At 41.0% G+C, this 12,828-nt stretch overlaps 2 protein-coding genes across 4 annotated transcripts; one reads left to right on the top strand and one right to left on the bottom strand.

The window, feature by feature from the left end:
• Positions 1-867: 867 nt before the first annotated feature.
• Positions 868-11,161, bottom strand: LOC120798981 (CCN family member 1-like). 2 transcript variants are annotated; one of them, XM_040143779.1, is made up of 5 exons: positions 11,082-11,161; positions 2,784-2,997; positions 2,320-2,670; positions 1,938-2,143; positions 868-1,759 (listed from the first exon to the last, which is right to left on the bottom strand). In XM_040143779.1, the coding sequence occupies exons 1-5, from the start codon at positions 11,154-11,156 to the stop codon at positions 1,457-1,459; spliced, it is 1,149 nt and encodes a 382-aa protein (XP_039999713.1). In that variant the 5' UTR covers positions 11,157-11,161; the 3' UTR covers positions 868-1,456. The 2 variants fall into 2 exon arrangements, with proteins under 2 accessions (XP_039999713.1, XP_039999714.1); XM_040143780.1 differs by lacking the exon at positions 11,082-11,161 and adding an exon at positions 3,110-3,226.
• bcl10 (BCL10 immune signaling adaptor) lies at positions 10,385-12,762 on the top strand. 2 transcript variants are annotated; one of them, XM_040143782.1, is made up of 3 exons: positions 10,385-10,966; positions 11,528-11,816; positions 11,937-12,762. In XM_040143782.1, the coding sequence occupies exons 1-3, from the start codon at positions 10,916-10,918 to the stop codon at positions 12,329-12,331; spliced, it is 735 nt and encodes a 244-aa protein (XP_039999716.1). In that variant the 5' UTR covers positions 10,385-10,915; the 3' UTR covers positions 12,332-12,762. The 2 variants fall into 2 exon arrangements, with proteins under 2 accessions (XP_039999716.1, XP_039999715.1); XM_040143781.1 differs by having other exon boundaries at positions 10,387-10,966; positions 11,934-12,762.
• Positions 12,763-12,828: the final 66 nt, after the last annotated feature.

Genomic DNA, 12,828 nt, shown 5'->3' with positions numbered 1-12,828 from the left:
TGCTCTTGTTCTCAGTCCCCTGGTCTTGCCCTTTTACGTAATTCTGTTGATCATACTTTGGGAATTTGCTGTTCTCTGCTGTTTGATGGAAAACAAGCTTACATCTGACTTCTGGCGGTTTGGTTGGTATCACACTGCAGCAGCATGGTGGACACTCCCTGAGCTTATGTGCTCATTAGCCTCAAATGAGGTGGATGACCGATTTGGTTTTTTTTTTTGTTTTTTCTTTTTATGAACTTGATTCGGCTGAGCCAATGATCAAAAACAGAGGCTTTGCTGTTGTATGTATTAAAATTATTTTCTGAAGGTCACATACAGTGGGCTAACCGCTGTATAAACTTGGAAAATAACTGCTGAATGTTTGCCATCAGACAAAGTCACACTTCAAATTAGAATGAGCAAAATGCTGTCAATTTGCAGTTCATCATGCTGATTTGGAGGCAACATTTGGAGGGAAATTCATCCAAATTAGAGCAACTAACTTCAGGTTCAGGACTGTACATGTGGGATTGTCCTCCATTTTGCATATAATAAATCTGTGTGGAAAGTTTAGATCATTCTCTGCTACCCTATAACTTTCTTCCCAAAAAAAAAATCCTGCAGCTTGCGCCCAGCATCTGTCCAACAGCAGGAAAACCACTCTGAGGTTTATATTACAGTCATCCCCTAAACTATTCAGTGATATGTAGGTCTTCTCAGAAGTGGGTCAGTCAGCTGAAACGGTGTAGCTCGTTTCCTACTGAAAATTGTTATAACAGACCCCTGAGAATTTCCAGTTTTTCTGATAATTGCAACAGCCAAACTATATATTTTTTTCTCTTCTCCCTAAAATAAATAACTGGTAAGTCTTATTGGGTTTTCTTGTGTTTATTTGTGAAAAACTAAATCATAAAACTGACACTTTGGCAGTTAATTGGCCAACTTACATACAGTACAGTATGAGTCCAGCCTGCAGTTACATTTCAACCTTTTACACAGACAAGTGAGTGTAGAGAACACGATGTCAAAGCAATTACTGTACAGTAATCCATGATTAAATATAAGAATGCATTAAGTACGAAACAAAGTCTTATAAATAAAATGAATAAGTACAGTAAATCAACAGAAACAAGGCGACATATTGTTTAATGACTTATTTAGTATAGCTGCCATGGTTTTTACGTCATTTCCATGCTAACGTGGTATGTCTTGTCAAGAGAGGCTTAAATATGTGTGTCAATAAAATAAAAGTGGAGAGCAGTAAATTTTGGTTTAACTAGAAAAATAAGAATTTTGGCAATGTAAGACAACAGCTTCACAAAGAAGCAAACCAAAAGGCTCCAGTGTTATGAAGCAAAATCATGAACGATATAGTTCACTAAATTCATCCTACCAGGTGTCTTCAACCTCACAGTGCAATTTTTTTTTTCTGTCAGTCATCACGTAACGGATCTTCTTTGCACTTAAACTGAGAAGTTTACATTTTCAGTTTGTGCATATCATTAAAAAGTCTGTAGAGCGCAGGTGTCTTTTCGTCGCTGCCGGAGCAGTTGAGGTCACACTTGCACGACTCGATCATCATCACCATCCTGCTGATGGTGTCTCCATTTTTGCATCTGAAGCGCACGGGTATCGTCTGGGTCCGACGAGGGCGACAGCATTGCCCGTCTGAGCAGGACCCACAGTATCTGGGCTGGAACCTTTTAAGGCTACGGCAGCCCGCGTAGGACAGTTTAAGTGGACGGCTGGCCTTTTCTATGTGGTTACATTTGTGACCTTTCTGTTGGAAAAAAGCCATCGAAAACCTGTGTTAAACGTAACCAGAGGTTTCTTAAAATGCAATTCAGCGAGAAGACTGTATTCCACAAAGGATGCTAACTGTACAGACCAACATACAATGAAATAATCAGACTGTAGCTTTATAATAAAGCTGATAATCTAAAAGGTTTGGAGTGTACCTTCAATCTGACGAGGGTCATTTGGTTGCATGGGCGGACTTCACAGACCCGAGTCTCTTTCATCAGTTTGCACTGGGCATTGCTGTTGGTCATCCTCGAGGACACTCCAGTGCCACAGGATTTGGAGCAGGGTGACCAGGCAGTGGTCTGAGACACACACCCGACTCCACTGGCAACCATGTGGCCCATTGGGTGACTCCTGAAAGCTAATCAGAGAACAATGTAAAAAGTTTAGATGGCACAACTGACAATTTGATGAAAAAAAGCAAGAAAAATCAAGTCTTCTTGTGCACATGTAGCTACATTTGTAATTTCACATTCATTTTGTTATATTTGGCTTCTTCTTAGACCTTTAACACTTAGACACTGTAAAGCCGCTCACCAGCTAACGACTCTGACTCTCCTCTCCACACTGGAGCCAGCTCATTCGTGTTGGTGAGGTCGTCTTCAGATGCTCTGTCCCTGCTGTCCTTTTTTCTGTGCTTCTTCACCGCATAACTCTCTGGCTTTGCCTCCTCGGGGCAGACGAGTTGTTCACAGCACTGTCCCGATACCTTGACCCGCCTGGGTTTGGCACAGCTCAGCTTGGGCAGCGAGAGCTCGTGTGGGCACAGAGAGACACATCCGACAGCACCGTCCATGCAAATGCACTGGTGTTGGCAGTTTGGACGGAAGATTTCCCCATTCTGGTAAATCTTGTTGTTGTACTCACAAGTTCTTCCATCTGATTTAGCTGTTTTACAGAAACAAGGAAAGTAGCGAGGTGTGAATCGAGAAGTGTAAAGTGGGAAAAGTGAGTAAATGAATAAAAAACAAAAAATAAGAAGAGAACAGAAGTCATTGTACCTCGACAGATGCCCTTATCAGAACCAAATCCACCTCCAAAGTTGCACTCCAGTCCCTTTGTGTGGTCACATGGCTGTGTCCTGCTGCAGTCTTCGAAGAGCTGCCGAGCACAAACTTCGCAGCATCCACAGCCGTCCAGCGTGAGACTGACTCCTGCTGCACAAGCGGGGACTTCAGGGGGACACCGACAGTCCTTCGGGCATGAGGCTGACACCTGAGGTAAGATACAACATCAAACATTTCTAATCAAAAGTCTGCATCCAAAGGTGATCATCCTATAGCAGCTAAACAGGCAACCGATGAATGAGCGGTGATTATTTCCTCACCAGTGTCACACAGAAGATCACAACAACAAAGACTTTCCACATCTTCAGAAGCTGAAGCTATCTTTCCTGAGTCAATAATCTTCTGTCTACTTATTATAACACCAGACCTGGCAGTGAGTTGACGAGTGCTTGCTCTCCCTCTTTCAGAGTCCCCATCTCCTTTTATACACGCTGAAGAGGTGTCCTGAAACTATGATAGGAATGCTTCTTCATGCGTCCTCCCATAAGCCCAAAAGAAGTTCACCCCCTCCTCTCCTCTCACTCGGTGAGCCAAGAACCACCCTGTCTAACTTCCACTCTCTCAGGGCTTTCTCTCCAATGTAACTCTGTCATTTTCATCTTCATCTTCATATCTGTTTTACCATCATGAAAAATGAACCAGAACTAACAAACTGAATTGTATACTATTCAGGCAATGCATTAAATTGTTTGCTGCCAGATTACGCATTATTTTGTTCCTATTTTGATAAATATTAATGCAATATTGCTTATTATTCATTTGGATAGTTTTAAAACTCCTATATGCATCTTAACTGTTTTTATCTTGTGTGAATGTCTTATTCTGTTTATGTTTGTATATATGTTGTTTTTAATTGCATTGATGGTGTAAAAATGTTTTTTGTTTTTTTTTTTTTATTCCTTCTTAGCCAGAAGTCTCTCCTGGAAAATTTATTTTATTATTTAATTTTATTTTAAAAGTTATTTTAAAGACTTTGCCTAGTTACATTAAGTAAAAAAGGATGAAAGAAAGACTACTGGTGGCATGTAACACTGTATGGTTATGTAAAGGCCAAGAAAAAAACATAATGACGCACAATTATACCTGATAGCTGAAATATTTCATTATCAGCCCCATGCGTGTGAGCTCAGCCCAACAAGTGATTCCACATCGGGACACCACAAGTTCTGACATAAATATTGAAGAGAAGCTACATATTTCTATGACCAACTGAATTTCTATCTCAGACGAAGCCGTGTTTAGACTGTTGCTCGTAGTCTGTGGTCGGCGTTTGTATATTCTAACCTTGCCGGCATTAAAAGTCACAGATGAAATTCCCTTCAGTCACCTATTAGGGTGGGGATGGATTAGAGTTTGTTTGACTTCAATATTTCAAAAAGGAGGCGAGAGCCTCTTGGAATGTTTGAACCTCAGGAATCCTTTGTTCAGTCTGAATGAGAGTGTCCAGAATGAGAAACACCAAAAAAACAAGAAAGAAAAAAGAAAACTTGAGCAATGCCTGCAGCAACATTCCTCTCAGGATGAACATTGCAGGTTTCTTTGAAATAGATGCCAGGATAAAAAGCATCCTCTTTTATCCACATCAAAGAACAATGAAAATTATCAAGGAAAAAAATGCCTTTCCTTTCATTATAACCTGTGAGAACGAGAGGAGCAGGGAAGACTGGCACATCCTCCTTCTTATCTAACTGAGGTTACAAGTGCCAGTTTGAGCCGGTGCCAGCTCACGCAGATGAAAAGCGAACAAGCGTGAGCTCGGTGCATTCACAGATGCCTGGAAATCACTGACTGTTGTGGTTTGGAGTGGAAACTTTTCTGTCCAAAGCTATAATATAAAGAATTTGCAGAACCATGTTAGGTAAGGGGAACATTTCATATATAACAGGCAGCTGGAGGACTTGGAAAGAATTTCAGTTGCATGTTACACTAACGTGTTTGATAGTGAATTTGCCATTTCTGTTCCTGAAAACACCTGTGTCCCACTCCCACGGAGCAGCAATTGGATGTATCTTAAATTTGATTAATTTTATTAATTATTATTAATTATTTTCTTAAGCAAGGCATAAGTTTGCCAAATCGGGGATTTAAACTCAATAATCTCCCTGCATCTCCACCACCATCTGCTGCCAGCCCAACAACCATAAGGAATAGTCTAATATTTTAGGAAATATACTTATTCGCTTTCTTAGTGAGAGTCAGATGAGAAGATCGATACCAATCTGTGGGTTCAGTATGGAGCTTATGCCATGTTGAAGTCACATGGGATGGATGGGCAAGATGGGAAAGATTCCTATGTTAAGAACTTGCAAGTGTTCATCTCATCAAGACCGTTGTGTGATTAAAGAGTTGGTCATATGCATATGAGCATTACAATACTTTTCATTGACAATATAACTCATGATAATACGATAATTCTGACATGACATGAACAAAAAGTCAGAAAGCCGTTTTGCTAAGCTTGGCATAAAAACTGGATGGACAGAGAAACAGCTAGCGTTGCTCTCTCTGGCGGCCTCACAGCCTGGAAAGGTTTGACAAGTAAAAAGGATTACAAGACTGGCCCGGTAACAGAGCAAAGTTCATCCATACGTCTATGCAACATATGTGGTTCTAGAGGCATGGCGATGAAGGTTAATTGGTAAACTACTTGGCTGGTGAGCTAATCCCTAAAATGCTAGCCAGCAGGGAACATGCAAGCTCTAGTCAATCACAAGAGCTCCCTGAGCTTCTTTCTGTAACAGCTTCACTGGCTTTACTTCCCCTTGGCATTTTGATCTCAGAATTGTACGTCATTTTATTCAATAAACAGTGAAGGGGGAAAAAATGAGACAAAAATGGGACAACGAGACAATATTCAAGTAACTCAAGTGAGAATTTTATTTATTTATTTATTTTAAATTGATTCCTGTCTCATAAAAGTCTGCAAACCATTCCTCTTTTGTGGAGTATTTTATAGTCCAACAAAGGAGATTAATAAAAGTGGATTGTGCAACAACATTGCTAATAAGCTACAACAGCTTCCTCCCCATTTTGGGCTCTCCACCTCTTGTTCCATCAAGGGACAACACTTTCAAAGCAACCCGCTGTTGGTCAATGGCAGAAATTGTCACGTGTCAAAGTTCATCAACGTTAAACTCACGTGGATTCATTTTTGCCCCCACAAGCAAATCTGAACTAAAGTGATTTTTCTGTGAAATTTCAAATGCTGGCGTGACTAAGCTTGAAGAAAGTAATTGTGCTTGGCCGCTGGTTTGCCAAGTTACATCATGTTGGCTAACTCCCCATAAAACCACAACATTTTTTTTAACATTTCTGTTTATGTAGAGATTAAACAAAGATACAACTTGAGCTTTTGAGCTGTTGGTAGGCATTTTTTTTTTTTTTTTTAACTTTGGACAGAGTAAAGGTACCTGTTTCCCCCTGCTTCCAGCCTTTATGCTAGGTAAAGCTAATTGCTACTGGCAATTCTTGGAAAGAAAGCAAGTATATAAATGTATTTAAACCACTAGCCATAAGAATTAAACACTTTACAGTATGAATGAAAAGACCATATTTGAAAAATTTTTTCTTTCATCTTGCTCCCAAGTTCCTGTGGTCATGCATAGCAGCTATAAAGCTGGATTTATCTATTTTATAAGATGTTATGCAACATGTTATTACCCATCCTGGAGATGATCCATTCAGCGAGATGATGACATTTAATTGGATGTGGAGACCAGTCAAATAGAAAGGAGGGAGGGAAGAGAGAGGTTTTTTAGGTTGGATATGTTGGAGAAAAGAAGAAAAGTGTAAAAAAAGTCATTTTGTGATACTGTACACATTCATACTAAAATACAAATGCAAAAAGAGAGAAACAGATGGAATATGGGTTTCAGATTCTCTGTGTCTCATAAATGTTGGCTACAGGGAATGGAAAGGCAGAAATACCTCCCCAGTGTAAAACCACAGTGGGTCTGAGGCAAGCTTGTTCTGGCTGTTAGGGAGAGTGGGTCAGACACTATACCACAGACAGGGATGCCTGTAAGGGCTGTCTAGATATGATTGCAAATCCAGTTCATTACATCATTTCCGTAAATGACTCCCTTTCTCTGACGGTCGTTCCATGCAGAGGCCACTCACGAGTCAGTACACTGGGTTTGTCTGAGTATCTCACAGCTGATTCGGCATTATTTCCAGGCTACTGCTCTCCGCCGTTTGACGTGAATGATGTGAATCACCATGAAGCTTTTCTGGAGAAAAACTGGGCGTGTATTGTCAGTTTCTGTGGATGCTTTGTAGCTATTTAACAAATATTTTTTTTCTTGTGTATAGTGGCTGATCCACGTACAGTTTGACCTTTTTAAACACAGGACAATTTAAAGGGCATCCTTCTGTTGCAACTCTCCCCCAGAAATTGCTGGGATGCAACAGCAGCCACGCAGATATCGGAGCCTGTATTTCCCCTCTCTTTCAAACCATTATCATTAAACAGAAAATCAAGGGAGCAACAGCTGCCGGGCTTGTGTCGGATTTAAAGTTAGCATATCTTTCTGCTTGGGGATGGTGTTTTCCAGCTACACAGAACACATCACATTGCAAAACATGACAAAACAAGCCTGACAACAATCTCCTTAGGCAGCACCCGTCCTCAAACAGTCCGTGACATATCATGATTAGAGGGTGGTGAAAATCTTTACTGCATCTGTCTTGCCATATTGCAATTTATACGAAATTTACTGGAGTGTTATATGGTTCTTCTCATGCACTGCAGTTCACCATGCCCTTACGAAGACCCCATGTTCTCTATGCTCTGATTCACAATTTCTTTGGAATTCCCAAATAACATTTTACAGTTACTGCTAACTATATAACTGCTGTTATCTTTTTCTAATATTCAATGCCATGATTTTTCAATTTCATTTGTAGCTCGATGGACACAGTAGTAGACAACACAAATCAATAATGTGTCATAACTGATCATTCTATAACATAAACTATAAAACCACATACGGGCTGATTTGATGTGTTAGCTGACAAATTACGACGCACATATCATTTTAAATAGCGGTAGCCTATACTTTAAAATACACACAGCTAGATAAAAACTGTGTGTAGGTGACATTCAAACAGTGGTGGAAGTACATTTACTCAAAGTCAAACTTTGAGGTACTTGTAGTAAAAGTTACTAGTTACCTTGCAGATTAAGAATTTACAAAGAAAACATATGATCAGCTAATAAAATATGATGCAGTGGTTTTGAAAACCACACAGCAGTTTATCAAGTTATAAAGTTAGAATTAGCTACACATTGACCAGCTACAATATTAAAATGCTTCCTACATGTTAATACATCAGAAATAATCATTAAATAATATAATATAGAGTATATAATAATATAACATTTTGATAGAGCCCATTCTGCATAAATTAGATCTTTTATACTTTTGTTGATAATACTTCTGTACTTTTAATTACATAAGATATTGAATCTTCGGAGTAGTTTTACACTGAGGTATTATTTCTTCTACTTAAAGACCCTGCATACTCACACAGGTGTTTTCATTTCTTTTGGCTGATGCGACCACTAGTCGGGTTGATGGGTGGCCAGAACTACTGCATGCTGGGAATTGCATAAGGTCACCAAACTCAATGTACATTTCCAATAAGAACAATAAAAAGCGTCAATTGTCCTGCTTAAACAGGTGCCAAAGTGGAGTGGGGTAGATGGTCTGTACACACCCTCACAGTCTTGGAAAAAAGGTCTAATCTAGGTGAAAACACCTGTGTGGGTGGAGCATGGGTGTGTAGGGCCTTTAAGTAAAGATAGAGCTTCTAACACTGCAATCAAAGTATGGACTTAAAGTGGCTATATTGAGCCAAAAAATATGCAGGGCGTCACCGTGTCTAAATGTACTTTTAAGACCTTTCATTTTTGTGCTTGAATGTTGCATTGATGTGTTTAATGGAATTACCACACAGTAGGGCCAGGCCTTAGCAGCAGCTAATCATCCACCCCCTTCACCCCCAGTTACCGGTTTTTTATTAGGTACTCTTAGCTAAACTAGTGCAGTCTAATAGAAGAGTCTTGCATTACATTCCACATTAATAAAGGTTATGGTGGTCAGTTTTTGCTCAAACTGTTTTAAATAATTTTTTTTTTTTTTTTAATTTTATGGTCATTTGGAGGCTGTAGTTTGTGATGCTGTTGAGTTGTATTGCATTATACAGAGGATTGTCTCTAATTTTTTACCCACCATGTTTATTTGAATGAATGAATATTTTTTTATTCAAGTGTCATTAACCTTAAGGTGCCCAAACCACATATATTAGTGAGGGTAGGCTAAATATTAGGAACATCTCTCACCACAAACCACAGCCTCCAACATGACCACAAAGTTGAATTAATACCTCTCTGAAATAGTTTTGACAAACACTGAACATTATAACCTTCATGAAGACAGTATTGATCGACGGGCTGTAGTATTAGATTACATTAGTTTTAGCTAGGTGTACCTAACAAACTGGCAACTGGATGTATATGGGTAGACTACTAGCAACTGAGTGTACATTAACAAACCGAACCCCTGTGCTATGGACAACAAGTAAATTACACAATGTATTATAAAGACATCTACAGTATATGTCCAAACGCATGCTTTAGTTTTGAAACACACAGAGGTAGAGGAAGTACTCAAAACCTTTGCGTACGTCAAAATACCAATACAATAATGTAGAAATACTGCATTACAAGTACGAGTCCTGCATTCAAAATTACTTAAGTAAAAGTACATAAGTATTATCAGCAAAAGGTACTTAAAGTATCAAAGTCAAAGTACTTGGTCCCTGTGACTGATAAATGATCAAATATGACATTATTATATTGTTAATATGGCATCAATGAATAAATAGCATACAGCTGTAGCTGATCCAGGAGCAGCTAGTATTAACTACTTTATAAACAATAGTTTAAATTTAGTTTAAATAGTTAAGTTCGGTGGTTCCCGACCCTAGAGGTCAGAGGTCACAAGCTAAATCTGGAGAGCTGTGAGATGATTGATTGGGGTAGGAAAGAAAGTTCTGCTACTAGACTTTGTTTTCTTTTTTTCCTCCTTTTTTTCTCTTATGTTATTATTATCTTATCTTCTCAAACTGTGATTTAAACGAAACCATCTGAGAGGTTTAGGGGGGGCAACGTCTCTTTGGTGGAACTGCTAACAACTCACAGACTTCGGATGACGAGGGGGCCCCAGGTAACCACGGCGTTTTTTGTAAGGAGTTTTTGTATGGTGTTGTAAAACTTTTGTAACTTGTAACTACAGCTGTCAGATAAATGCGGTGCAGGGGAAAAGTACAATATTTCCCAGCGAAATGTAGCGGAGTAGAAGTATCAAGTGGCATAGAATGCTAATACTCAACTAAAGCACTGCTACATCAAAAGTGTACTTCAGTGCGGTACTTGAGTAAATGTACTCAGCTACTTTCCACCACCGGAAACACATCTCCGAATGTGTGCTGAGGTACGTGCTGCGGTGTGAAATGAACTGTCCGTGTGTGGCGAGCTCCAGCAGCGCCACCCAGTGGAGCTCGCCAGAACAGTGAGACCTCTTCACCTGTGTCGGGGACATTGTACAACACTCGGAACTCGACCAACGCGGGTCGAGGCGACGAAAGTCGGGCAACGGCGGCTCTTCCGTCGCCGCGACCCACCGACCGACCGACCGACCGACACGTCGGCTTGAGCGCGTGCTCCCTGTGTGCGGAGACCTCCGTAAGTGAGCCGCGCGCGGAGAAGCCGACGACTCTGCCGTTGTCTTAGCTCCTCTTCGCGTGTCGACATAAAACCTCGACACAATCAGGAAGTCCGGGGATTTTTTTTTTTTTTCTTTCCTCGGTTCTTGAAACACAAAACTTGAATAGACAGAAGATACGCCGCCTTTTTAAACGACAAAAAGATGAAGGGCCAGACTGCGTAACGCTTGCAGCTAATTTATCGATGTCGTTTATTTCACGACCACTAGTTTATCAACTTATTTCAGCCGTCATTCGCTAAACGGAACACCTGGATTTCCACTTTGCGGGTGAGAGGGATGGATGTTCCTCACCTCACTGAAGATGAAATGGCAGAGATTAAGAAAGACGTGAGTATGATGATTCAGCCACACCTGGCCTCACCACAAAAATAACTTCTCGAACACGGAACTGTACGTGGAAAATGCAGACGGATTAATTTCACCGGTGACACGAAATTTGTACCTCATTTGGCGTTAAAGGCCTGTTAAAGGAGGAAATAAACCACCACTCCCTCTTTGTGCCCGAATTAACACCCATTCCTCTGTAAGATTTGGCTCACTGAGACGTTGTTGAACACACAGGCTGGAGGGTTGAGTGCAGTTCTGTTTGGTTTTTTTGGGGTTTTTTTTTTAAATAAATGCAAACAGGGTTTGGTCAGTCTTCATTATCAAAAGCATTACCAGAAGCTGAAACAAGGATAGACAACTATGCGTTCTTGGAAAGAAGAGCCAGACCAGGTCATACAAGTAATTTCAGACCAGCTGACCTAGATTTTTGTCACCATCACCAAACGTAGTCCTGGGTTGGCTCCCCGTCCATATATAGAGAATTCCCCTCTCTGTTAATGGCCTTGACAGCTCACTTTGTTCTCCTTTTGCTTCTCCGACATGGCTGCCGTGGATTTCCAGGTGCTGATCAGACTGCGGCACTACCTCTGCGACAAGATCAGAGCCGTGCACCACCTCGACTACCTGCGCTCTCGCAGGATCCTGACGCGGGACGACGCGGAGGAAATCAGCTGCAGGACCACGCAGACCAAGAGGACGGCCATGTTGTTAGATATCCTGGCCGAAAACCCCCGGGGCCTGGACGCCTTGATTGACTCCATTAGGGAGTTGCGCTCACAAAACTTTATCATCGCCAAGATCACGGACGAGGTGCAGAAGGCCAAAAATGAGAAAATCGAGTCTGTCAAAGGTTAATAGGCCAAATCATAATGGAAATCTGTTGAGTATTTTAAATCTACTTTGTGATCCTGGTGCTTAAATTCAAATTTGCTTCCCACTTTTCCTCTCTTCATCTGTCACAACACAGCAGGGGCTTCCAGTTTGTCACCTGACAGCAACCTCAGCACAACCAGTGACCTCCCCACGTTTTCAAACAACTCCACCCTGCTGTTCCACCCAGACGGAGAACAAAGCCCTTCCACCTCAGACGTAGCAGGCACACTCAATCTGCCATCGTTGCAGAAAGGTGGAGACTTGCCCTCTGTGGCGGGTGCTAGCGTCAGCGTCGCCTCCCCCACTACCTCCTCCAGCCTCCCGAGGCCCGGAGACCCGGGAGCTCCTCCGCTGCCGGATGAGGTGATGGTGGAGTCCCCCTCTAACATGGATGCCACGGCGCCAGGGTGCACCAGCAGCGGAGGGGACCCAAACTTCCAGCCCCTCCGATCGCGCTCGCTCACCCCGATGACACATAGGAGCATCTTTTAATTTCACATCTCAATAAGACAGTTCTCATGCCGTCACAGGGACGCACTCCTCAACCAAACTACTCTACTCTTACACAAACACTTTCTCATAGTGTCTTTCTAGTGTTGCTCTTGCCTTTGATTAGGCAATTTGTGAGATATTGCTGCACATAGGATATATTACATGTTAGCACTATACCAATCAGCTTTCTGGAGAGAAAATAGAGACATTTTGTCACTGTCGCAGGGCTAATGTTTGAAGGCTTCTGATACTTGTGCCAATTTGTTAACTTAGTTTTGGTATGAGGCCAAAATAATACTTTAGTTTTGGGAATATAATTTTTTTTTTCTATTAAACCCTTTTTTTAAATTAAACATATATAGTCAAATGTTGAATGTGTAATATAAGCGGATGTGCAAAAACTGTGCCCAAATAAAATACAGTTTAAATTGGCAAAATTGTTATGTAAATCAGAAATTGCCTGATCGAAAAAAAAAGTAGAGTACGAGTTGGTGCAT

The sequence above is a fragment of the Xiphias gladius genome, chromosome 14 (genome assembly GCF_016859285.1).
Source record: "Xiphias gladius isolate SHS-SW01 ecotype Sanya breed wild chromosome 14, ASM1685928v1, whole genome shotgun sequence".
Lineage (NCBI taxonomy): Eukaryota > Metazoa > Chordata > Actinopteri > Istiophoriformes > Xiphiidae > Xiphias > Xiphias gladius.
The sequence above is the reverse complement of the archived record's forward strand: the minus strand, read 5'-3'. Positions and strand labels throughout refer to the sequence as shown.